At 33.6% G+C, this 26910-nt stretch overlaps 1 protein-coding gene across 1 annotated transcript in view; it reads right to left on the minus strand.

Moving 5' to 3' along the window:
• The window catches only part of LOC140446210 (uncharacterized), a 36442-nt gene extending 14506 nt beyond the window's left edge, over positions 1-21936 (minus strand). The window contains exon 1 of the mRNA XM_072538747.1: positions 21776-21936. Within this exon, the coding sequence (XP_072394848.1) occupies positions 21776-21824 (49 nt within the window). The 5' untranslated portion in view covers positions 21825-21936. The remainder of the gene's footprint in view (positions 1-21775) is intronic.
• Positions 21937-26910: the final 4974 nt, after the last annotated feature.

Raw genomic sequence — 26910 nt, forward strand, 5'->3', positions numbered from 1 at the left:
AAACAATAAAATTAGTAATGTTTTTTCTGTCCCTTCCAGAGAATTAAGGAAGTAAATTCCATCAGATCCAATGTTCACAGCTTCTATCAAAGTATCGTACGGAATCCTTTGTTATTAATTCAATTTTTAGAAAATTTGTACGAACTATTTTGGTAAATGCTTCATTGCTTCATGCTTCATGCTAAATTAATAACATTTATTTAGTGTCAAATATTAATGGTTTTGATAATGAACAAAACTAAAAAAAAAAAAAAATAAAAGACAGACCAAACAATTGAATAATTGAATGCGGGTCTATTAATATTCGTCAAATTTAAGATTTGATTTTATTTTATTCGATTTTGTTCTATTTTATTCTATTGTATCTTATTTTCTTATTTTATTCGATTTTATTTCATTTTATTTCATATTATTCCGTTTTATTCCATTTTATTCCAATTTACTCTATTTTATTCTAGTTTATTCAATTTTATTGTAGTTTATTTAATTTTAATTTTATTTTATTTTAATAAATACTTTCTGACTTATCCTTATATATTTATATATATTTCTATTTCACCCTCAGATATACTAGTTAGTTTTGACATTGTTTCTTTGTTCACCAATATTCCCATCGATGAAACCATTGCCATCTTGGACACTAAACATCAAATCCCCCAAGACACACTATCACTTATAAAACCCCCTCTCTCCCGTAATAGCTGATATTTTCATGGAACATTTCGAAACAGCAGCCCTGTCCTCATAAAATCTCAAACCCACCTGTTGGTTACGGTACGTTGATGATACCTTTGTCATTTGGCCCCCTGGTGAAGACGCGCTAGATCTCTTCCTCTCCCACCTGAATGGAATACATCCTAGTATCCAATTCACGATGGAAGTTGAGTCTGAAGCATCTTTGCCATTCCTTGATGTTCTTATTCAGAAATAGCCACCTTACAGTTTTTCTTATTCCGTGTACTGGAAACCCACTCATACAAACCGTTATCTTAATGCCCAGTCACATCATCACCCCGCCCAACTCAATTCAGTTGTCAACACTCTCATTTCTCGTTCACTAAGACTTTGCGACAACAATCATAGGTCATCCGAAATCAACTCAATAAGGCAAACACTCTTAGAAAACGGCTACCACAAAAACCCAAATCAATGAGAGCATTCAAAAACATCTAAATCCCATTCCATCCAAAAAAGAAACCTTGCCGCCGGATCAACCCAAAATCTTTCTACCTTTTATTAAAGGTGTCACTAACAAGATCAGTAGAACTCTTCTTACACTTACACTTACACTTCTGACAGCTTACGATGCCAGCAGCATAGAAAACTCATCCTGGAAAAACGAAAACTCAAGAAAACTCAAGAGAGACCCTATCAGAAGGGAGGAGAAAGAGTGGGTGAAATAACTAAGGACCAGGAATTAGACAGCGTACGGGTAAGTTAAAGAGATAAGAACCATTTATTACGAAGCTTCTACAAATAAATGTGGGAAGAGGCTGCTCACGACGTTGCAGCGGCACTTGCACGAAGAGATAATCCTCTTTCAGGAGCCCAATGTAAACTTGATCTCTCGACAGGGGATCATTAAAGATAGGAAATCTGACGTCGATGTATACATGGTGAATCGAGGAGTTGGTATTACCAAACACTCCGTTAAGAATGATTATGTTAAGGTATATGTCGGAAACCTAGTCGTGTTAAATTGCTATGTTTCACCAAACATCCCGCTTCGAGTATATGAAGAGTAAATTTACTCGACTATACATACTGGTGGAACGAGCGGCTTGAACATCTGAGGACAAATTGCATGAGAGTTAAAAGGGAGTGTAAGAGGTTAAGGAGAGTGCAAGCGGGAGATTTGAAAGAGAAAATGAATGAATTAAAGCGAATGCAGAATGAGATAAGAATATCTAAGAGAGAAAGGTGGAGTAACCTGCTTCATGATATCGAAAGGGATATCTGGGGACAGAGCTTCAAGATTGTCTGTCCGAATTGAAGGGCAAAAAGACACCTTACCTCCTGCCGGAGGAGGAGAAACTCCGTTTAATACGGGAACTCCGTTTAATCCGAAAGGCACCTGGCAGAGACGGAGTCATGCTGGAGACAGTAAGACTTGCCCCACTAAGATACCCGCAGGCTTTCCTGAGATTGCTAAACAAACTGCTTGAACAACAGCAGTTCCCAACACTGTTAAAAGACGCAAAAGTTGTCCTTATCCCGAAAGGTAGAGGTGACAAAGAAGAGGTGCGCTTCCGGCCAATTTGCCCTCTTAGTTCGGTAGCTAAATTGTACGAGCAGCTTGTGAAAGGCCGCTTTAAGCGAGAGCTGGAAGAAAAGCATGCGCTGAGCGAGCGCCAATATGGTTTTAGGGCCAAAAGTTCCACCATAGATGCGGTCACAGAAGTAGCCTCATTAGTCACGCAGGATACAAAGAGATGAGTGGCTCTCATCTTGTTTGACGTCAAGAATGCCTTTAACACGGCATCATGGGAAAAATCATGTCCAGGCTGAGAGAATTGAGCGTTAGTGAGTACCTGGTCAACTACTGACAGGTCCATAAGAAAAAGAGATACCAACATCAGTTTGTCGCAGGGTGTTCCGCAGGGTTCAGTACTAGGTCCCATCCTATGGAATGTCCTGTACAACGGGATGTTGAGGCTACAGATACACCAAGGGGATGCATTCTTGTAGCTTATGCCGATGATCTGGTTGCGAAGGCGAGTCGGAAAACGGACATGGCTAATGTGGCTAACACAGCCCTGCGTCTTATGGTGAATCAAATAGAACGATCTACAGCTAGCACCCCAGAAAACTGAGGTGGTAGTTTTCAAAGGGAGTCGGGACAAATCCTCTCTTCGCTTTACAGTGACAGGTGTGGAGGTTGCATCGGTTAAATCGGTTAAGTATCTCGGAGTCTGGTTGTCGGAAGGACTAAGGTTCGGGGTACATATTCAAAAGACGGTAGAAAAGGCAAACCGAAGTCCAGAGACGTTGGTGCAAGTAGTACCAAAAGAAGGGTGCTAAATAGAGTTTTCCAGTCGGTGGTAACCTACGCTGCCCCCGTGTTATGTAGTCTCCTGAACACTGCCAAATACAGCCAAGCTGATTAAGACTTCGCAAAGTCGAATGCTCCTCAGGGTATCTACCACATAGAGGACGGTTTCAAATGAGACTCTAATGGCTAAAATGGAAATAAAGATGAGAATGAGAGAGAGAACGATAGTGGAGTGGCAGATACAATGGGCGAATGATACCGGAAAGGCAAGGTGGTCGAAGGAGCTTATTCCCGATCTGAGGCCGTGGTGTGAATGTAGCTTCAGGAAACTAGACTATTTTCTGACGCAGTTTCTGACGGGATATGGTAGTTTTGGTTTGGTTTTGTTTCTTTTTTTTTTCGAGAGCCAAGAACCGGTAAGTACCAAAATTAGTTTATGGCCTCACGGAAATATTTTCGTTCTTTTGATTTCTTTGGTAATAGGCAATTCTTAAACAATTTTTTTCTGATTTTCGGTGATCGGTATGGTTATTTGTAAGTTTTTTCTTATTATAATATTTTTAAAATAACGATTAATATAAGGATTTTAGTTATTCATTGATTGGCAAGACCCCTACTTTGGAAGGGTGGTTAAGGTTTTAGTCGGAACACGGTTAATCCGGCACTACCCTGGGGTCTTCTGGCCTAGTATCCTACTCGGCCGAAAGAGGCCAGGGTGTCTTGTTTTGTGACGTTAGATATCTAAAAAAAATTTCCCCCACCGTTGCCTGCCAGAATTTAATGGATACCTTCTTAGGCTCTTACTGGAGTCTGGCAATACGGCAATTAAAAGAAGAAAAAAGATATAAAAGCAGATATATTTTTTGTTTTCAAATATACCATATCGCCTTATATTTATATGAATGCTTAAATGTTCAACTAAATTATATATGATTGGTTAAGTACCTTAACGATTGTAAAAATTAGTAAGAGCGAAATTTCTTAAACACATGTGGGTTGTGACCAACTAGTGACAATTTAGAGTTTTATAAAAGTAATCTGCTTAATAAACTACATTACTCCTTAAAAAATGCAGTTAAACATCCGTGAAGATGAATCTCTGAAAGTTTAAACTTTTAACTTATGTATTATGTAGAATTGTATTACATAACACTGTATATTATATAACCCAAAAACAAGTTATACACAAAGTTATTTGTCACAAAAAACATTGCATATATATGATGCATAATTCTCATGTTTTTCATAAATGCATATAGTCCAGGAGCCAGGGGGTTGAATATGCACTTTTGTGTCCTCTCGATACCTTGACGTTTTCTCATGTTTTTTGGTGTATAAAATCGATTCTTCGAGGGAACCAGGTTGCAACACCCGTCAGATAATTTGTTATTAACAATTTAATTGTATCTCATAAATTATTAGAGATATTTAATTTTACCAAAATGACAATTCTTCCTTTTGAAAAAATGAACAAAATGGCGTTCCGTAAAGTTTGACCCGATTGTTAGAACCGGAGTTATAACAAATTTCGTGAAAAAGCATTGCAAAATAGGCATTCGAAGGGGCTTTTCCCATTTCGTATTTCGTATAAGTAAAACTCTTGACTTTTTTTATGTTTTTTGGTAAGTAGAATTAATTTTTCGATTTAAAATTTTAAAATTTTAAATCGATTTGATTTAAAAGTAAAGTAAAGTAGAATAAAGCAACGTAAAGTAACGTAAAGTAGCATAAAGTAAAGTAAGGTAAAGTGAAATAAAATACCATATACCAAAACAAAACAAATGCAATACAATACAATACAATACATTACAATAAAATATAATACAATATAATAGAATATATTGCAATAAAATAAAATAAAGTAAAATAAAATTAAATAAAGTAAAATGAAATAATATCGATTAAAATCAAGTGTAATCTATTGAAATCGTGGGTGGGTGGAACACTAGAAAGAACTGCTTACTATCGAAGTAGAAGATCCAAATCAACCACCCCCAGGAGCAACCAACAATACACCATTGGAGCCTCCATCAATTCAGGAAGTACGGGATGCAATAAAACACCTAAAAAATAATAAATCTCCAGGAAGTGATGGTATACCCGCGGAACTTATTAAATGTGGAGGTGCTACTCTGACTAATCATATATATAAAATCATACTGAGAGCCTGGAATGAGGAACAAATCGCAGAAGAGTGGTGTATTGGGATCGTTTGCCCGCTACACAAAAAGGGCGATGAATTAGAATGTAGAAACTATAGGGGAATAACCCTCCTTAATACAGCATACAAAATATTTTCGAGTATTTTATATGGTCGCCAGAGGAGCTTCTTGGCGAATATCAAAGTGGTTTTAGGCCTGGTCGATCAACAACAGACCAGATCTTTGTGCTAAGGCAAATACTGGAAAAAACCAATGAATTCAATATCGACACATACCATCTTTTCGTAGATTTTAAATCGGCCTATTATAGTGTCCTAAGAAATAAATTGTATGAAGCCATGGATGAATTCCACATCCCCGATAAACTGATAAGATTGGTTAAGGCTACAATGCGTAAAGTTGTTTGCAAAGTCGAAATACAGGGCGAACAATCACAGGCATTTGAAACGCATGTTGGGCTGCGACAGGGAGATGCGCTGGCGTGTCTCCTTTTCAACATAGCTTTGGAAAAGGCGGTCAGGGATGCCCAAATAGACAGCAGAGGAAACATTTTTAATAAATCATCCCAAATTTTGGCATATGCAGATGATGTTGATCTAGTTGCCCGCACAACACGCAAGCTAGAAGAAATGTATACCACCTTGTCAAACGCCTCAAAAAATATGGGCCTGCAAGTAAATGAAGATAAAACTAAGATAATGGCATCAACACCCAACAATAGAGCCAGAAACATCGGCCACCAATTCACGGTTGATAATTCTACCTTTGAAGTGGTGGACAAATTCACATACTTAGGCTCCCTGATCACCAAGGAGAACGTCATGACGGAAGAAATCAAGGGAAGAATAATCCTAGCAAACAAATGCTATTTTGGACTGAGTAGACATATGAGAAGCAGAAACTTAAGCCAAAAAACAAAAATAAACATATACAAAACCCTTATACAACCAGTGTTGACATATGGGTCGAAGACATGGACCATTTCCAAGGCAGATGAAAATCTCCTGCTTATATTTGAACGAAGGATCCTGAGAAGAATATTTGGTGGCATCTGTGAAAATGGTGTTTGGAGAAAGAGGTACAACTACGAGATATATCACAGATATAAAAATATATTTGGTGATAAAGACGTAATATCCTTTATAAAAATAGGAAGACTAAGATGGGCAGGACATCTGGCAAGATCCCAGCAGAACAACCCTCCTAGAAGAATCCTTATGTCACAACCTGTGGGAAGTAGAAGTAGGGGTAGACCAAAACTCAGATGGAGGGATGGTGTAGATGAGGATGGTAGACAAATAGGCGCAGCAAACTGTGAACAGTTGGTAATGGATAGAACTGACTGGCGTAATAGACTTGGGAAGGTCGAGGCTCTTTTATAGGGCTGTAGCACCAATGATGATGATGAAAATAAAATAAAGTAAAATAAAATTAAATAAAATTAAATAAAGTAAAATGAAGTAATATCGATTAAAATCAAGTGTAATCTATTGAAATCGAGTCAAATCGAATCGCATGAAAGCGAAGTACAGTAGTGAAGTGAATAGTGATCAGTGCAGTAGTATCTGGGGGCTCGGGAGACTAAGACCTCGGAAGCCCTGAAGAAGATATCAGAGAGGATGTCGAAATCTCGGTGCAATGATAATCGGCATAGTTCAACCCGGAAGACTAGTGAGTATATATATATATATATATATATATATATATATATATATATATATATATATATAAATATATTATATATAATGACCCCTACAGCTCCCTCAGAATCCTTGGAAGAATTACCTTCTACTTCTACTAGTGAAATTCAGCTCCATCAACTTGACGAACAAAGGAAAAAGACACCAGAAAAAGATATGGAATTACAATTTGTGAGTCCTGTGAAAATACGAGGACATCCAAAGAAAGCCAACGTACCAGCAATACGCAAAACAAGAAGAAAGGGAAAGACAATACTCGCTATAGATACACCAGAAAAAGACGAGCTAAAAAATTAGAATAAAGAAGACGGCGGTTGAAACTGTTAAGGTAAATATATTGTCAAAGGTTAATGATTCCAAAGAAGAAAAAATGATAAAATCTGATGACTCTTCTTCTTCAAAATTTTCAGTTTACGATTCAAATAGTTCAATGGGCCTTGAAAATTCAGATGATGACGGGGCAATTGCACCTATTATTTTGTTTGATTGAAACTTTTTTCTATACGATATTTTTGATACTTTAAGTGTTCATATGTATGATCAATTAACCTAGTCATGTCTTTTCGCTACACTTTGGTAAATAAAAACATTTTTAAAACAAAAATATGAAGACCTAAATTTTTTCGTCCCAGTGTACCCACGTTTCCCCTACGCCCATGACCTTGAGCTAACAAGATTTTATTGTAAAACATTTCAAAGAAACATTCGAACTTGTCTAAATATAGCGAATTGTGTCATGGATATTTTTGGAAGCATTAGTTTTTAAAAAACTATTGTACCTGTCTATTTTTAATATTATTTGGCCACCAGATATTTATAATAATACTTAGATCTTCCGAAATATACCGGTATAATTTTTCAATAACTGAACCAATCTACTTGTGACTTTAATTGCTTAATACTAATATAATCTGTTAAAATGATGTCATCAACATTTTGCTTCAATGACAACACAGAATATGTTACATCATTTGAATCTTTGTGATTGAGCTATAATCATTTCTTAGATTTTGTGCGGTTCTGTTCCAAATTATCAAAATGGCAACCGTTCAATTTTCACTCTCTAAAAATCTCTCTATGCATCGATTTACGAGTAATAGATAATATAAATAGTAATGATGTGTGATTCTTAAACATTTTACATATGGTATCTGGAATTCCTTATATTGAAAAAGCAATCCGAACTAGTACAGACGCTTTACCAATGCAATATGCCCTAAAGTTATGTGCAAGTATTTATGGAACTAATAGAAATGTTATAATGGACAACTGGTTCATCTCCTGATCTAGCAAAGAAGTTACTCAAAAAGAAACTTACTATGGTTGGTACCTTAAGGAAAAATAAACCTGATATACCACCACCATTTCTTTAATAAAAGATAACTTTTTTTAGTTCAGATTTTGCGTACGACTGTAACAAAATTCTGGTATCTTTTTCTCCCAAAAAAGGTAAAACTGTACTCTTGTCAACCTTGGAACAAAAATGGAATAATACATCAAATCACCAGGAAACCGGAAATAGTGCTTTTTTACAATGATACTAAAGGGGGTGTAGATATATACGACCAATTATGCCATTTAAAAACTTGCAAGAAAAACTTGTAGGTGGTCTCTCAGAGTGTTTTATGGAATCTTAGATTCCATAAAAGCATTCCGGCATTATAGCAGAAAAAATACATGTTATTTTTAATTTGAACAAAGCAAATATTAAGCTAGTTACAAAAACATACCAAGATGTGCATTTTTAAAGAACTTAGGCATACAGTTCGTAATTCCACATATAAAGGAAAGACTAAAAAAGACTAAAATAATTCCAAGATCTTTGCGTTCATGAATGCTAGATGTTTTTAGGAAAGAAGAGGGTAGGACAAGTGTAGGACAATATTTTAGTAGGCCATAAATGTTGACACCTTTGTCCAAGAAGTGCAAACGGGAAGGTCGCGACATTAAATTAAAAACATTAAATGTATAAAATTTAGTTTATTATAAAATGTTTCTAAAATACTCTTAGTTTATTATAAAATTTAGTTTCCTCTTCTGGTGGTAGCAATTAACGTTATATTTATATGGTGTCATAGGTGACAGTAAACTTTACATAACATAAACTTTACAGTTTATGTCCAAAATATTAACCATACGGTTCTAGAGTTAAAATAATTTCAGGAATTTTTAGAATTAAAACATTTGGTTGATATAAGACTTGATTTGTATATAAAGTTTTTATTGAAATTATCATAAAAAAAAGATCTAGATATTGTAAAGAAAATATTATGTTTATGCTCCAATATAGCATCAAACGAATTAACTCTGAGTGAAATTAATTAGTACAAACTTCAATATTACATTCTAATGACGGTGACCATGATGTAATATTCCAACTTATGGTATCTAATTCCAAGCAAGGACTCGATCAGAGTTGTCACTACTATTAAATAAGCACCGAAAACATTCGTACTTTTTTAACGGATCCCACGAAGGAATCTCATAATCGCAAATATGTGATATTAAGTTGCTATGCAATGGTTAATTATTATTTCATGGTCTACTAAGAAATTAAATGAATCATCGAAAAACCATAAATGCATGACGATGTGATATAAAATAGGGTCATGATAAAATATTCATATTTAGCAAATTAACCGCAAATAAAACTATTTAAAAAATGCAGAAGTATGAATAGACCAAAGTATTTCACAGAATTGTACATTATTCCATAAATGTATAACAATGGTTTTGAGAATAGTTAACTGTCTACATTTTTTTTTCTTATTTACATAAAGTACCTCGACAGCTATAGCCATTGGTACAGGAACAAAATAATATTAAATTATATAATAAGTAATGAAAACAAATAATAGTTATGTTACTTTCATCATTCAATCTTCGCTTATCCACTGCTGGACATAGATCTCCCTCATAATTTTCCATCTATTTCGATCTTGTGCCTTTTGCATCCAATTCCTATGACAACGTTTTAGATCGTCAGTACAACGTGTTGGTGAACGACCTCTGCGTCGGTAGGCATCATCTCTTGGTCTCCATTCCAGTATCCGCTTTGTCCATCTAATATCTGTCATTCGAGCCACGTGACCTGCCCAGTTCCATTTCAGTGTTGCTACTCTCTCTACTGCATCAGCCACTCCTGTTCTTTGTCGTAGCTAGCGATTTGGGATCTTGTCTAGTAGTGAAACGCCCAACATAGCACGCTTCATCGCCCTTTGACACACACGGATTTTTTGAACTGTTCTCCTTGTCATGGTCAACGTTTCCGCACCGTAAGTTAACACTGGCAAAACACACTGATTAAACGTTTTTCTTTTAAGGCATATTGGTATATCCGACGATTTGAAAATATGGTTCAGCTTGCCGAAGGCTGCCCAAGTCAGTCTTATACGACGGAGAAGCTCAACGGTTTGGTTATCTTTTCCTATGCGAATCTCATGACCTAGGTATTTATAGGCCATTACCTGGTTTATGGATCTTGTTCCTACGCATATATCTTCGCTGACTACAAGATTTGTCATCATCTGGGTTTTAGATATATTTATTTTCAATTCCCCTTCTAGCGAGGAAAGGTAGAGCTGATTTAAAAGTTCATTGGCCTCATCTATCCTATCAGCTATTAGTACAATATCATCTGCAAACCTTAGATGGCTAAGCTTTTCTCCGTTTATGTTTATGCCCTTGTCGGTCAGTTTTGCCCTTTTACATATATATTCCAAAAGCGTAGTGAACAGTTTCGGCGATATGGTGTCCCCCTGGCGTACTCCACGTTGTATCGGGAATTTCTGAGTTTGACGATCACCCACTCTAACACTGGCTGTTGCGTTTTGGTATATGTGTTTAATTATATTTATATACCGATAGTCAATTCGGCATTCTGTCAAGGCTTCCAACATTTTTTGTTGATTTACGGTGTCGAATGCCTTTTCATAGTCGACAAATATTAAAGCTAGTGGTTTATTATATTCAGTGCATTTTTCTATAAGATTTTTTATTACCAGTAGGTGATCGTTTGTTCCATAGTCTTTTCTAAAACCCGCCTGTTCTATGGGCTGATAAAATTCCAATTTATTTTCTAGTCGTTTCGTAATTATTTTTGTAAATAGTTTATAAATATGTGAAAGTAGACTTATGGGCCTGTAGTTCCTGAGGTCGATAGCATCCCCTTTTTTATAAAGTATAAAAATTTCTGCGTTATACCACTGGTGTTATTGCTTCCTGCAAACATCTAGTGAGTAGTTTGGCAAGGACCTGCCATAATCTTTTTCCAGCCACTTTCAAGGCATCTGCCACTATTTCATCGCCTCCGGGGGACTTATTGTTTTTCATTTCTTGCACTTACCTTCGAACTTCATTGGGTGTTACGTCCGGTAAAATTTCAGATCCCTGATTGATTATCTTTGGTAATGATCCACTCCGGTTACATTGCTGTTCTTTGTATAGTTGTCTATAAAAACTCTCTATCGTGTTCATAATTTCAACTCTATCCTCAATGATTTGCCCCTGTTCATTTCTTAATTTGTGGACGTTTTTTCTTCCAATGGACATGCTCTGTCTGAGTACTTTCAAGCTTTTGTTTTCTTCTATTACTCTAGTTATTTCCATCGTATTGTATCGTCTCAGATCTTTTCTAACTTCCTTTTTAATTTTCTTATTCAAAATTCTTAGTTCATTTTGGTTATGATCCTGATTTTCCCTAAGTTTTCTTCTTTCCTCTAGAAGATGTTTTGTGTTGTGGCTTAATTTTTTGTTATTGTTTTCAGGACGAGGACAGTATTTCTTTTCAGCTTCTTTCAATATTTGAGTAATATTATTGTTCATTTCATTGATGCTGATATTCTCTAAGTCGTGTGTATCCAAACTAATCTTAATATTTTCTTCGTAAAGTGTTATATCTTCTGGGAACAGCCACCTTCCACTTTTCTTTTTGAGGATCATTTTTGTTCTTTCAACTTCAGTGTTAAAAGTGGTTTTTTGCTCTAGTTAGTCTATAGTCGCTACCTGTTGAAAATTTATTCAATACTGTTACTTCCTGAACAATATCTTTCCGATTTGATATTATGAAATCAATCTCATTTTTTGTTCTTTGGTTCGGACTCTTTCATGTCCACTTACGTTGGGGTTTCTTCTTCTATGTTACTTTAACTAATGTTTATTAAGTTAAATCTTCTGGTAGAGTTTAGCGGCTTTTAGAAACTGTAGCTTTTTTCATCTCTGTAGGGTTGTTGAGCATTTCCTTAAGAGCAGATTTCAAGTCATGTGCTTTATACAGATTTGAATTGTTGTGTGTAAATTGTTTGCAGTCAGTGAGGATGTGTTTTACAGTCAAGTAAATATTGCAATGGTGGCAAGTTGGACGAGTTCCTGGGAATATCAAGAAACCATGGTTTAGTGTGGTTGATTCGGAGTCTTCTAATAATTGATGCTTCTCTTCTAGTTAGGACGTCCAGAGAGAGATGACCAATGAACGGTTGGAGTTCATACAGTGTTGTTTTGCTCTTTTGACAAGTTTGCCAAGTATGCTCTACTGACTGTTTGAAAAGGAGTTGGACATCGTTAGCTAGTTGAATTGAGGTGACTGCAGTACTATTGCTGGTGGCTTCTTTGGCAAAATGATCTGCTGTTTTATTACCAGTAATTCCAGTATGAGAAGGCAGCCATATGAGAGAGACTGTTACATCGTGAGCAGAGAAGTGTTGGTATAAGTCATGAATGTTTTAAACTAATGGGTGGACATTGAAAATTGTATTGACTGAATCGATATCTGAAAGGGAACCTGAACGAATGGCAATATGTCTGTTTTGATGGGAGATATATTTAAAAGCCAACAGAATACTATATAGTTCACCTGTGTAAACGCAGCGTGTTAAGGGTAACCGAGATGATCTTTCAAGTTCATGTTTAGTAGTTACTGCACAGCCAACACCAGTGGTAGTTTTAGAAGAATCGGTATAGAGAACTAAATCATAAAATTCATGTTTTTTAAAGATGGTGAGTAAGGTGTCTATACTTTGGCCACCTGATGAGAGGACAAAAGTACACATTCCTACAAAATATAATGCAAGGAAAAATCCAAGGACGCAGAAATCCAGGCCGTAGAAGAATGTCCTGGATGAGAAATTTAAGAGAGTGGTTTGGCTGTACCACTAACGAATTATTCAAAACAGCAGTAAATAAAATTAGAGTCGCCCTAATGATATCCAATCTCCGATAGGAGAGGCACTCAAAGAAGGAGAAGTAAGGTGTCTATTGAAGGAAGATTTTTAGCCCAGAGGGGAAGGAAAGGTAGACGAAATGAACTATTCAGAAGGAGGTCAGTATTTTTAAGTAGTGAAGAAATTAATGGAGGTATAGTTTTTAGGATACAGTGTTGGATATCTTTATTGGAAGAAGACGGCATTGTGGTAATTCGAGAATGAACGGGATTAAAGGGATTTGCGGATGTTGATGCAGCATACGGAAGTAGAAAAGATTGTCGTCTTTGGGTGAGAGGTTTATTAGATTCACGGTACATTGATTAAACCGAGGTAAAACCGAGAATTTTACATTGATTAACAACAGATAGTGGATAATTGTTGAATAAAATTTGGGGTTAGGGAGTGGAGGTCCTTCTGGAAAATTTTATTAATTTGGTTTTTCTCGGAGAGAGTGATAATCCTAGTTCTATGCGTGTTGTCATCTGAAAACACGCATCTGCTTCTGCGAAGCAGAAGTTCGGAGACGTATTGGTATGACAAAAAATGCATATCTATCTCTCAAAATATCAAGATGAGACTGGTGAATGCCCTTGTATTCTCAATATTTCTATAAGGAGCAGACTTGGACTCTTAGCGGACGCGAACCCCAAAAATTTGATGCTTTTAAGATGTGGTACTGGAGAAGAATGCTGCGTATATCTTGGACAGCTCATAGGATAAACGTTTCCGTTCTAACCCAATTCGATATTAAAAAAGGCTGTCCACAATATGTCTGCAATTTTTCTGTCACGTGGTTTTGCAGAGGTAACGATAGTTTGGAGAGATTAATTGTTTCTGGAAACGTTCCGGGGAGAAGATCAAGAGGACGACGATCACCAACTATGGTCCTATGGTCCTACCAAATTAAGAATTCAACTGGAAACTCATTCTGCGAAGCTCTCAGAGCAGCTGAAGATAGAGACCAATGGAGAAAAATTGTTAGGAATATTGGAATAAATCACGATCCTCAGTAATGGAAAAACAACAAGCGAGAGAGAATCAAACAGTGCAGAATTGGGCAGAGAAGGCATGATAATTGCACGGTCTCGAGAAGGCACAGGGGGTAGAGATAATTTTGCAGAGGTAGCAGCTGCTTAAGATCTGGGTGCATGAGTATTATTTGTATGTGAAGTTGTGTTTAATATCTTGTTGGGATCCTGGTTATCACAACCACAAGCAAATAGTTAAATTAAGAAAAGGTTAAACAAAAGTAAATGTCAGCTCCGATTGCAGTCTGCAACTCAGTGACAGACTTATTAAATTCTTAACCAAATAAGAAAATCAAAATAATGTTTACGTAGTTTGTACTTGCTTACTGTCATAAATAACATTTTCACGACCATCATACTGAAAAGAACAACAAAAAAGGTTGAGTTTCGAGCTAATCAAGCAGGCTTTAGACCAGAATCCTCCTGCATAGACTACATTAATACTGTGAGGGTAATATTGGAACAATCGGTTGAATGGAACACACCCCTATACATGGTTTTTGTTGATTTTGAACGTGCCTTTGATAGCTTGTCTCACGCTGCTGTATGGAAAATTTTAGAGCTAAGAAACATCCCGAAAAAAATAATTTCTATTATAAAGTCACTATATACTGATGCGAAATGCAGCGTGACACACAATGGGATCAACAGTGACGAATTCGACGTACTTACTGGAGTTAGACAGGGATGCGTGCTTTCTCCGATTCTTTTTAACATAGCTATAGACTATGTTCTCTCCAAACTAGACTCCGACACAAGAGGGATACAATGGACGTTAACCACACGCCTAAGCGATCTAGAATACGCGGACGATATCTGCCTATTAGGTCAAAGGTTCCAAGATCTGGCTTACCATTTGGAAACACTTTCAAATGGTGGAAAATGTGGAAAACTTTACGTATCTTGAAAGTGTCATAACAGAAAACGGAGGTACAGAAGACGATATTCGTATGAGGATACGAAAAGCCCAACAAGCTTTCAGCACGCTCAACCCTGTTTGGAGATCTGGCGAGTATACTACAAGGACAAAGATCCGAATATTCCGATCAAATGTCATGTCTGTTCTACTCTACGGATGTGAAACCTGAAAAGTGACAAACACCCTCATAGACAAACTGCAGGTCTTTGTTAACAAATGTCTACGAAGAATTGTTAGTATATTCTGGCCTAACACCATCAGAAACGAAGATCTGCTATACCTGACCGAACAAAAGAGGGTACAAAATGAAATTAAGTCCAGAAAGTAGGGCTGGATCGGTCACAAACTCCGAAAAAATAGTTCCAGTATTGCAAAGACTGCCCTAGAGTGGAATCCCCAAGGGAAAAGAAAAAGAGGTCGCCCAGTACAAACTTGGAGAAGATCCATCATGGACGAGATAAGAGGCCAAGGAAAGTCTTGGAATGAGGTGAAGGCCTTAGCGCAAAATAGAACCCGATGGTGCGTTCTCACTGAAGCTCTATGCTCCACTTAGGAGTTCAAGAACCTTATATATATATATATATATATATATATATATATATATATATATATATATATATATATATATATATATATATATATATATATATATAGTTTGTACTTAACAGCCAAGTTATCGTACTTTTTGCAATCACATTTTTAAAGATTTGAAACACTCGTATTAAATTGCTGTTAACTTACGACCTGTATTCGATGAAGACCAACACGTGAATTAATAGGCTTTTGATTTCATCACTATTCACTATTTACACGTTCAGAACTGTAGAAATAATCGTTTGAATATTATTTAAATTTTAAATAATAAATAATATTTGTTATTTTTAAATTTAATGAAAATTGAATGAAAAAGACATTCAAGATTTCACGTACAAAGCGTCTATGTATCTGTTTATAGTATACGTATTTCGCCCTAATAGGGCTCATCAGAACAGATATTCATAGGCGTTCTCAACGTGAAAAATAAATCTTTTCTGTCTTTAAGAAGCAACACCAAAATGGCTTCGAAATGGACGCAATAGCGACATCTGATAATAAATCCGTAAAATAGTTTCGAAACACAATTCAGATTTCTGCCTTAATCTGAACCTTCTAAAAATTGCAAGGCAAAGCAGACGTTGATAAAGATGTTAATAGAGACATGGGGAATCTAAAATTTTCATTCCACGACATGTCTCCTCAACTAAGCAGAAATCATTAGCGAATTGGTTTCTTGTACTCATACAGAGTAGATCCGAATAAAATGAAAAAGACAGTCAAGATTTGATTTCACGTACAAAGCGTCTATGTATCTGTTTATACGTATTTCGCCCTAATAGGGCTCATCAGAACAGATATTCACATATTAACATCTTTATCAACGTCTGCTTTGCCTTGCAATTTTTAGAAGGCTCAGATTAAGGCAGAAATCTGAATTGTGTTTCGAAACTATTTTACGGATTTATTATCAGATGTCGCTATTGCGTCCATTTCGAAGCCATTTTAGTGTTGCTTCTTAAAGACAGAAAAGATTTATTTTTCACGTTGAGAACGCCTATGAATATCTGTTCTGATGAGCCCTATTAGGGCGAAATACGTATAACCAGATACATAGACGCTTTGTACGTGAAATCAAATGTTGACTGTCTTTTTCATTTTATTCGGATCTACTCTGTATGAGTACAAGAAACCAATTCGCTAATGATTTCTGCTTAGTTGAGGAGACATGTCGTGTAATGCAAATTTTAGATTCCCCATGTCTCTATTAACATCTTTATCAATGTCTGCTTTGCCTTGCAATTTTTAGAAGGCTCAGATTAAGGCAGAAATCTGAATTGTGTTTCGAAACTATTTTACGGATTTATTAATGAAAATTATTATTATAACAGTAACAGTTTCAGAACCTTTTGAATTATTATATGATTGTAACATTAGTTATCTGACATCACAGCTTAGATCAATCGATGTGCCCTCAATATATAAGTATTAAATCACTAAAATTTATTACAGTCAATGAAGAAATAAAAAAATACAAAAGTTAATTGGTTTAATTGTCCAGTAGATAGTGGTTCCATATAAAGAAGGTCCATCACAACATATTTATATTTTTAACAGTATCATTAACATGTACCAGAAAACTAAAAAATATGAAGAGTCTCGGGAGAAAACCATGAATGTCACAAATTAACTAAAATTGATTTAAGTACTTACGCCATCTAGTAAGTTTTGTTAATATCTATGTTTGGACATTTCAAATAAGGAAGAACAGTGCGTGTTACGAGTTATTACAGTTTTTAAATACCCTATATCGGTAGAAAACCGTGCATGTCTACGTGTAAACGGCTGAAACACTAAATGTCCACTCAACAGCGCCAGAAAATGTAATTGGCATCCTGGTCTTGCAAACGGTCTTGTCACTTGTCAGTGTAGTAAATACATCGTTATAACCACGTGCTTGTGCAGTTCTGTTTAGTTATTTAATTTTTTAAAACAATTATGACAGATAGTGGAAACATCCACTAAAAAGAGAGAAAATGGGCAGGTTATACGAAGTCATGAAAAAAATTAAGCTTCAGTCACATGAGTTTGGTGAATTCTGCAAATGCAAACGCTTGAAGTGTTGTCACACAGTAAATGAAATGAATAGACAAAGAATTTTAAATCATTTTAATTCATTGATATCTCATTATGAACAAAATGCGTATTTGTGTTCTCTTATATCATTAGTAAATGTACAGAGGCGCCGATCTATGGCCAAAAATATACATGATGCAATATATCATGATGCAGCCTATATGTACAGGTTCAGAGTTCAGCTAAGGTCAACTGCTAATGCTGAGGATGAGAAAAAAACATTACGAAGAAGTACAAGTTTGTGCCAAGTTTTTACGTGCAGTTCATGGTATTACAGGGGCAAAACTTAAACATCTACAGAAAGAATTAAAGCAGTCTGGCACGGCTCCTAAAGATTAAAGGAGCGGAATAAATTATAACAAACTGAAGCCCAGTAGTGTTAATAGTATTCACCAGCATATCCAGTCATTTAAAACAAGAAGTAGTCACTATAGCTAACATGATAATAAAGGTAAAACCTACTTGCCTGAAACTGTAAATATAATGAAAATATTTTCTCTGTTTAAAGAAAAATATCCGGAAGTTAAAATTTTTTATCAAACTTACAGAGAAATTTTAAGACAAAAATATAACATTAGTTTCGGTTATCCGCAATCGGATACCCGCAGTCAATGTGACGGAATTACTGCAAAAATGAAAGCAGCTGAAACAGACCAGAAAAGTGGAAGTACTGAAATAACCAAATTAAAAGCACTTAGGGAGCTCCATCTTCGTAGGGCTCAAGCGTTTTATGAAAAAATGAAAGCAAAAGAAGGGCACGAATAGAAAAGAATTATGAAGTTATAGCTATGGACTTCCAAAAAAATGTTTCCTTGCCGAATATCTCCACCAATGATGTATATTACCGCCGATAGCTCTCGATTTACTCTTTTACATCTATGTGTTATCAAACGCTAATTTTTATACATATCAAGAGTTTATTGCTAAAAAGGGATCAAATGAAGCGTGTTCGTTTCTTTTCGATTTTATTATCCATCATTTGTCCCCAATTGTTCAAAATCTACACATTTTATGTAACGGAGCAGGTGGACAAAACAAAAACTATACAGTGGTAAAGTTTATTCATTACATGGTATCAGTAGTAAAAATATGGGTCTTACTAAGCTTAAAAAAAGAATGGAAACGCCTGCTGATTAGTAGGAAGATTTCAGTATCTCAGTATTTCATCAAGGGATGGACTTTTTTAACGATAGATATGTCAAAAAAGCTCCTTTTGCTATGCAAAAAATTAAAGAGGTGATATGTGTTAATACTCATGTTCGCACTGTATTTCACCGAGATGCATATAATGGTAGCAAACTTGAGGACCCCATCCGTTCTTCCGTTCAAGCTAAAAAGTTCGATAAATTGTCACCTTCGGAATTGGAACTACCCATCATACTTCAACTTTATTGCTATTAACGAAGACTAGTTCAAAGACATAATGTTTTTGTCAAAGTTTTGCGAATCCAAACAAGCAAAAGAAATGTACATGAGTATGCCTCATGAAATGAAGATAAAAAAAAACAACAAAGGAACTGTCAATAACTCAAATCTTGAGGAATTGCAGCCTGTTATAATGAAGAAACGTTTGGCTCAGACAAGAAACGCACCTGGACTTGATGATTTTCTTCCATAAAAGATTAACACTGACTAATGTTTTCCTATTTTTGACAAAAACTGTTTGTTTTATTGGTTTAGTTTTAAGTACTAGTTTTTAGTAGTAAATGTTAATGATAAATGTTTTAGAATATAATATATCAGGCACATATTTTAGTTTTTACACGGTATTTAACTGTAAAATTCATTTTTTTCAATAAAATATTTTGTGACAATCATGGTTTTCTCCCGAGACCCTTCATATATATTAAACCATTGCTAATGAAAGTGCCAAAAAGGCACTTCTCGGTCCAACGAAAATAAACTGTATCGGTCAATAAAGTTAGTTTTTTACTCGACACAAGTAGTGTATAGACAGATTTGACAGTTGAAAGGTGTAGTATGAGATACACAACAAAAAGATTCTGATCTAGGGATTCATCAAGTTTTTAGTGCAACTATTTTTAAATAAACAACCAAAACTTCAAACTCATTATTTGGTCATAATTTAAAAACTTATCTGTTTAGAGATTTGGCGTCAACAGACAAATTTTTCAGAAAGAAGATCCACAAAATGAGATATGCTAAATTAAAGTCGGTTTATAAACAAAACAGTTATTGCAAAATAAACAAACTCGCTGTTTGAGGTAATTGCTAAGGTTGGTCCAGATAATTTGACTGAACGGATCTCAATAATCCGGGGCTTATTTTCTTTGTTAAAACGTATACTAATAACCTATGGAAAAAAGTTAAAAAAAATTACAATTATACGTAGGTATACACAAAATGATTTAATAAAAATGGCACTTTTAAACTTTGAGTCGGGGTAGCCGACTGAAGGGCCAGCCGCTCTCTCCAAAAAATCCAACACGGTCTCAAAATAGAGCGGTCTTAAAAAAAATGACATATCTCGGGTTCTACGACTAAATTTCCTCTTTCTTTTTTTAAATTGCGATACAATTTTAAAATAATAACATTTATCGTATTTTCATTCCAAAATTATCCAAAACAAAGCAGCTAATGACTACAGGATGTACAAACCTTTTCTTAAGTCGCTTTTATTTTTTATTTATTTATATAATATAATTATATTAAATAAATTTTATTTATAAACATTATTAAATTATATTTTTAACCAATTTTTCCATATACTTTTATTAAATCGGACGTTTTTCACATTTGGTCCCAGTGAAGATAGCCTCAAATGGGTTTGACAGAATGAAATATTGGTGTTTGGCAGTGTTGAAATTTAAATTACAAATAAAACATACGTAATCAAAAGCAATAAGATATTTAAAAACTAATACTTAACAATTACCAAAAAAAAAAGAAAAAGTAAATAGTTTTAAAAGTTTTTAAAAGTAAATAATAAAATATCAGTATAAATAATAAAGTTACAAAGACGGTAGTCTTTTGAGAGTTCTGACTCTATTGCCAAATCTCTCCGCTAACCTATCAAAGGGCAATTGCCAAAAAAACTTTCTAGTAACTAATTGCAATTAATATCAAACAAAACAAATATTAATTCATAAATGTTTTATATAAGTTAATTTATATTTAAATGGGAATAAGCCACAATTAAAGGTTAAAATACGTTTATTGACGTTTCAATTTCCACTTCGGAAATCGTTCTCAAATTTTGTATTTTGAGAACGATTTCCGAAGTGGAAATTGAAACGTCAATAAACGTATTTTAACCTTTAATTGTGGCTTATTCCCATTTAAATATAAATTAATTTAAAATGCCACAAGAAAATAGCTTCAGAACAATGTTTTATATAAGGTATAAAATTGCAGAATCTATAAAATAATATAGTAAAAATGTACATTTTAAAAGCTTTATCTCTTTGTATTTGAAGCATATAACATATACAATACAAGAACATGGCAACATGCCAACGCAATATTTCGTTCTGTGATAGTTAATTGACAGCTAATTTGAGGCTATCTTCACTGGGACCAAATATGAAAAACGTCCATTAATCAAAATAAAATCAGTTTTTTAGTATTAAAAAAATTATTTTTATAACAAAAAATCGTATATATAATATATTATAAAACAATTATATCCTCTAAGTTTAAATTTATTACTTGACTTTGTCTCGAATATTTATTAGAGACCGGCTAGTATGGGCGCATCGGGCTCGAAAAGTTGTGTGTTGATGTCAAATCTTTAAATAGACGAAAGTTGTTAAGTTCTGAACAAAATAATGAGTTTGATGTTTTAACTGTTTATTTATAAATAGTTCCAATAAAAACTTGATGAATGTATAAAGATTAAATTCGACACAAAGAACAATACATCCGAATAAAAAATTGAGTACTCAATGTAATAGTAAAATTTGTCTTAAATGAGCACCATTTTAAAAACTAAAGTTCCGGAACTAATAAAAAAATAACAACAATAAACTACATAAAAATACATAATTATAAAAACTTCTTTACACATGTGTATACGCTTGGATAATTATTAATGATGGGAATTACAAAAAAAAGTTGTAGTATAAAAAATAAAAGAACACTTACCATAACTAATAAATGCCAAACATGTCAATAAAACAACGAATTTACTCATTTTGCTATTTTTTTTTATAAAACTAGAACTTACAAAACCTTTCAATTCAACCGCTTTCGCTAACTAATGCGTTTCGGAATCGGTCTAGCTTGCTTCATGCCAGTGGTTCACAAGTGTCACATGATTTAAGGTAGAGGAAAAATTTAGTGGGAGTTAAGAGTAGGATGCTTTAAATAAATAAGGTCAGCTATAAATAGCCAATAAGAACATCGTTGCTTTGGAATAACAAAGTTCTATGTTATGCGGATGCCATTTTGAGTTACAGGCGATCAAAGTTTTAAAGTTACACATTTATTTTCTTATTGATACTGCACGAAGATTACATTAGTATAAATTACTAGAAAAAAATAAGCTAACATATGTACTATTTTGCTTACATATACAATAAAAAGAATAGACAAAAAAAATTGGCACTGGGGGAGTGCCGACAGAAGTGAAAACTGGTTACAAATTAGATGATTATTAAAATATAACTATATATATATATATATATATATATATATATATATATATATATATATATATATATATATGTAAATATTCATATGTACATATACAGTGTGGAAACCACTTATGTAATAAAATTGTTTGTGTTCTTATTATAGAACATAATAAAAAACTCTGGGACACGTTAACTTTTAAATTTAAATGTGCGATTTTTAAACATAAATTTAAATGTACAGAGTGATCCACGCAAGTCTGGCATAGTCCATAATCCTTATTTTTAATGAAACACCCTGTATATTTTTATGTTTTTAAAAGATTCTTAACAACCTGATTTCAACGAAGTATATCATGTAGGGTCTATAATGAATAAAATACAAGGTGAAATTTTGAAATTAATAATTTATCACGTGTTATGGTATTATTTTAAATTAGCTAAATACAGACAATACACGTCTACTCTAAGTGTCAGTATATAGGGGAAAATTTTTGTTTAGTAACCGTGTTAACATTTTTTGTCATGAATAGGTTAAAACTGTCTAGATAGTCTGTTACTTAAACTAAATCAGTAAATAATGCGGATTGTTATCAATCAGTTGTTGGTGTGTTGACATTTTACAATAAAATAATAAATTCCTAATTAAAAGCTAATTTTTTGCAGAAATGAAAAATGAAATATTTAACTGAGACCCACCGAATTGAGATTTTAATGATGATCGGTTATGGGGAGAATTGTAGAAGTCAAGTTGAAGTAGCAAACTTATTGAATCAGAGGTATCCTCAGTTGTCTCATATTGCACAAGGTACTGTGTCTAAAATTTATGCACAATTCAGAGAACTTGGATATGTCAAACCATTAAAAAGAAAAACGAACTTCATTGAAGATGAGGTGAAAGTGGATATTTGGGAGAATCCAACGTCAAGTTCACGTCAAATTGCACGTCAAAATAATGTGAGTCACACAACTGTCCTTAGGTGTCCCAATGAAGAAAAATGTCATCCATATAAATTGACTTTTGCGCAGGAGCTAACAGAAGACAATCCAGATCGTAGAATGGATTTCTGCGAAAGAATGATGAATAAAATTAACACAAATGAAATAGCTCTTGGCACAATTCTTTTTTGTGATGAATCAACATTTACATTGAACAGAGAGGTAAACCGACAAAACTGTAGATATTAGTCAGCGGAGAATCCTCATTGGATGCGTGAGACTCAGTATCCTCAAAAGTTGAATGTTTGGGCAGGTATTATAAGAGATCATATTATTGGTCCTATATTTGTAGATGGTAATTTGACAACGGAAAAACAGCTAACAGACGATGCTCTTCCTCAGTTGGCTAACTTATATCCAAATCCAATAGATCCAACCCTACTGCATGAAACTGTCTGGTTCCAGCAGGACGGTGCAACACCCCATTATGCTTTATTGGTGAGAAATTACTTGAATGAAATCTTCTTCAATAAATGGATTGGACAAAATGGTACTATTAAGTGACCAGCTAGGTCGCCAGATCTTACGCCTTTGGATTTTTTTTCTGTGAGTTTATCTCAAGAACAAAGTATATGCAATACAACCAACTAGCATTGAAGACTTCAAAGAAAGGATAACTACAGAAATACGGAATATCTCACCTAAAATTTTAAACAAAGTTCGAGACGAGTTTTATAGGAGATTGTGTTATTACCAACAACAAGGTGGAGAACATTTTGAGCATTTATTTTAATGTAATGCAATCAATTACCTCGGGTATTCTATGAATTAATTGTCTTCAAGAAAATTATATTTAATTTCAAAATTTCACCTTGTATTATTCATAATAGACTCTACATGATATAGCTCGTTGAGATCAGGTTGTTAAGGAGCTTTTAAAAACATAAAAATATACAGGGTGTTCCATTTAAAATACAGATTATGGACTATGCCAGACTTGCGTGGATCACCCTGTACATTTTAATTTATGTTTAAAAAGCGCACATTTAAATTTAAAAGTAAAGTATCTCAACGTTTTTTATTATTTTCTAAAATAAGGACACAAACAATTTTATTCCAAAAGTGGTTTCCACACTGTATATGTACACCAGTGATAAACATTTTTCTTCACGTGTTTACTTATTTTCATACGTCTAATAACAAATTATAACAATACATAAATATATAATTTTTGGTAATTCACATTAATAAGTTAATTTTATGACACAACATTGTTATAGATACTCAAATTAAATTAAATTAAATTAATCAAAAGAAACTGTCTTATATTATACATATTATACTGACCTTTTGTAATTTTGTGAAATGTACACTATCTTGAATGATTATACGATTTTGAAAACGAAAAGAAGAATATTAACAGTCTATATAAAAACGTCGCTAAACAATTCATCTGCACACCAAAAAAAAGTGCTGTTTATACTTTTTGTCTGAGAACTTTATTTTCTCTTTCCGGTTTTTTTCTGTTTTGCTCTTTTTTTCTCAATTAAAGTTGGAGTTGCGAATTGGACATCCTCAGAGAAGCGGTAAGAATCCGCGGAAACAGTAGGTTTATGTGAAATATTTTATGTTAAGGAAAGATCAGCATTTATTTTGTATTGTCAACAACGCATTTTCAATTACCTCAAAATTCGTAGGGATATTGATAGGCTGAGAGACGGGTGGTTTGACAGTTCTGGATTTTGTGTCGAAGATGATATCCCAGATTATATCTGGGGATAAGTTTTGTTTTATTTGCGAGCTGTGTGCGTTGGCCGAGTGTGAGATATTGGAAGAAGAGGCTGTAGTGATTCCAGCAGTAGGAGTTTGTGGAGTTGGGGCACGAGATATGTTACCTGATTAAATATTGCTTACTATAGGTATTATATTCAAAAATAGTGAAAGTGAAACAGTACATTGTAAAGCATTATGCTCTGCTTGCTTGCATTTGAAACAATTATGCCTGTCTAATGTTCAAAAATAACCACACCTTCTTTGATTCACAGGTACCTTTCAATCATCAATATAATTCAATTACTAGTATTTCCAAAGTATTCAGTGATGAGGGTGTAGGTTTTACTATATCTTTGCCCGTTTTAAGCATATCATTCAACTAGTTTTAAAAAATTTGTAGATTCCATATTTTTGTTTTCAATGTATTCACTTTTATGATGTAGGTATTTATCTCTTGTTGCTATTTATTGTTTTGATTATTCTTCGACATAGTGATTATTCTTCGACTTGATGATTCTTTATATTTATACTCGAAATTTAATTGTGAAAAGGGGGGTTCCCGTTAATAAATAAATAAATTAAATAAATAAATAAATAAATAAAAAAAACGGGTGTGGCAGTCCAGTGGGACTGCCGGTAGAAGTTATACTTCTATGCACGCGTTCGTCGTTACAAATTTATATGGGAGTCAATCTGCACAATCATTACATTATGTAATGCTATAGGTAAGAGAGAGCAGAAAGAAAAAAAGAATTAGGTATACAGGTATATGGTGCATCGTTTGCTGTTTATAAACATTTGACCTGTAATAGGAGTATAGTAAGTAAATGAAGGATTAAATCAATATTTTAATGAAAATATATATTTTTATTTTCATATATGTATAAAAGGAGTTGAATGCAAAAAAAATTACACATACTCTGCAGTAAAATTAATTGTTAATTTTGTTATTAATATAAAAATACAATACAATACACAGCCACATAATTCAATATTATAATACAATACAAATTAAAATGCAATATTCATAAGTATTTAAAAATGACAATATACATAATTTACGCAGATGTTTAATTTACCATGATAATATTATAATAAAAAAATAATAATATTAATAAATATTAAATATGTTTACAAAAGGAATATTTTTATTCTCGAGAAAGAAAGAGAGGGAAAATATATCTTCTGTCTCTCTCTTACCTATATCTTACATATGTAATGATTATATACGAATACTCAATATATACGATTTACTCAATATATACGAATACACACAAATTTCCAAATGCGAACGCGCGTATAGAAGTATAACTTCAAAAAATGTTTGTGGAAGATAAAAATAAAAAACCAACAACTCGGATTATGTTGCATTTTTGCGTATATTACATATATTTAATAAGACTAACGTGGGGTTTTTAAATATTTCAAAAATAAAAAAGGAAATTCATATTGGGATTCGAACTCACATACACCAGCGTATGAACCAAACACGTAAAATATTTGCCAATTAGACATGACACAAACGTATTTCAAAATTGATGACAGTTCTCGGTCATACAGTGATTTATTATATTGATATTTAATATATATATATATAATATTAAATACATATATATACAAAAGGAACATTTTTATTCTCGAGAGAGAAAGAGGGAGAAAATATATCTTCTGTCTCTCTCTTACTCATTATCTTACATATGTAATGATTTTACCAATTCACTCCCGTACAAATTTCAAACGTGGAGCGCGCGTATAGAAGTATAACTTCAATAAATAAATAAATAAATAAATAAATAAATAAATGAATAAATAAATAAATAAATAAATAAATAAATAAATAAATAAGTAAATAAATAAGTAAATAAATAAATAAATAAATAAATAAATAAATAAATAAATAAATAATTAAATAAATCAATAAATAAATAAATAAAT

Source organism: Diabrotica undecimpunctata, chromosome 7 (assembly GCF_040954645.1).
Source record: "Diabrotica undecimpunctata isolate CICGRU chromosome 7, icDiaUnde3, whole genome shotgun sequence".
NCBI classification, from domain to species: domain Eukaryota; kingdom Metazoa; phylum Arthropoda; class Insecta; order Coleoptera; family Chrysomelidae; genus Diabrotica; species Diabrotica undecimpunctata.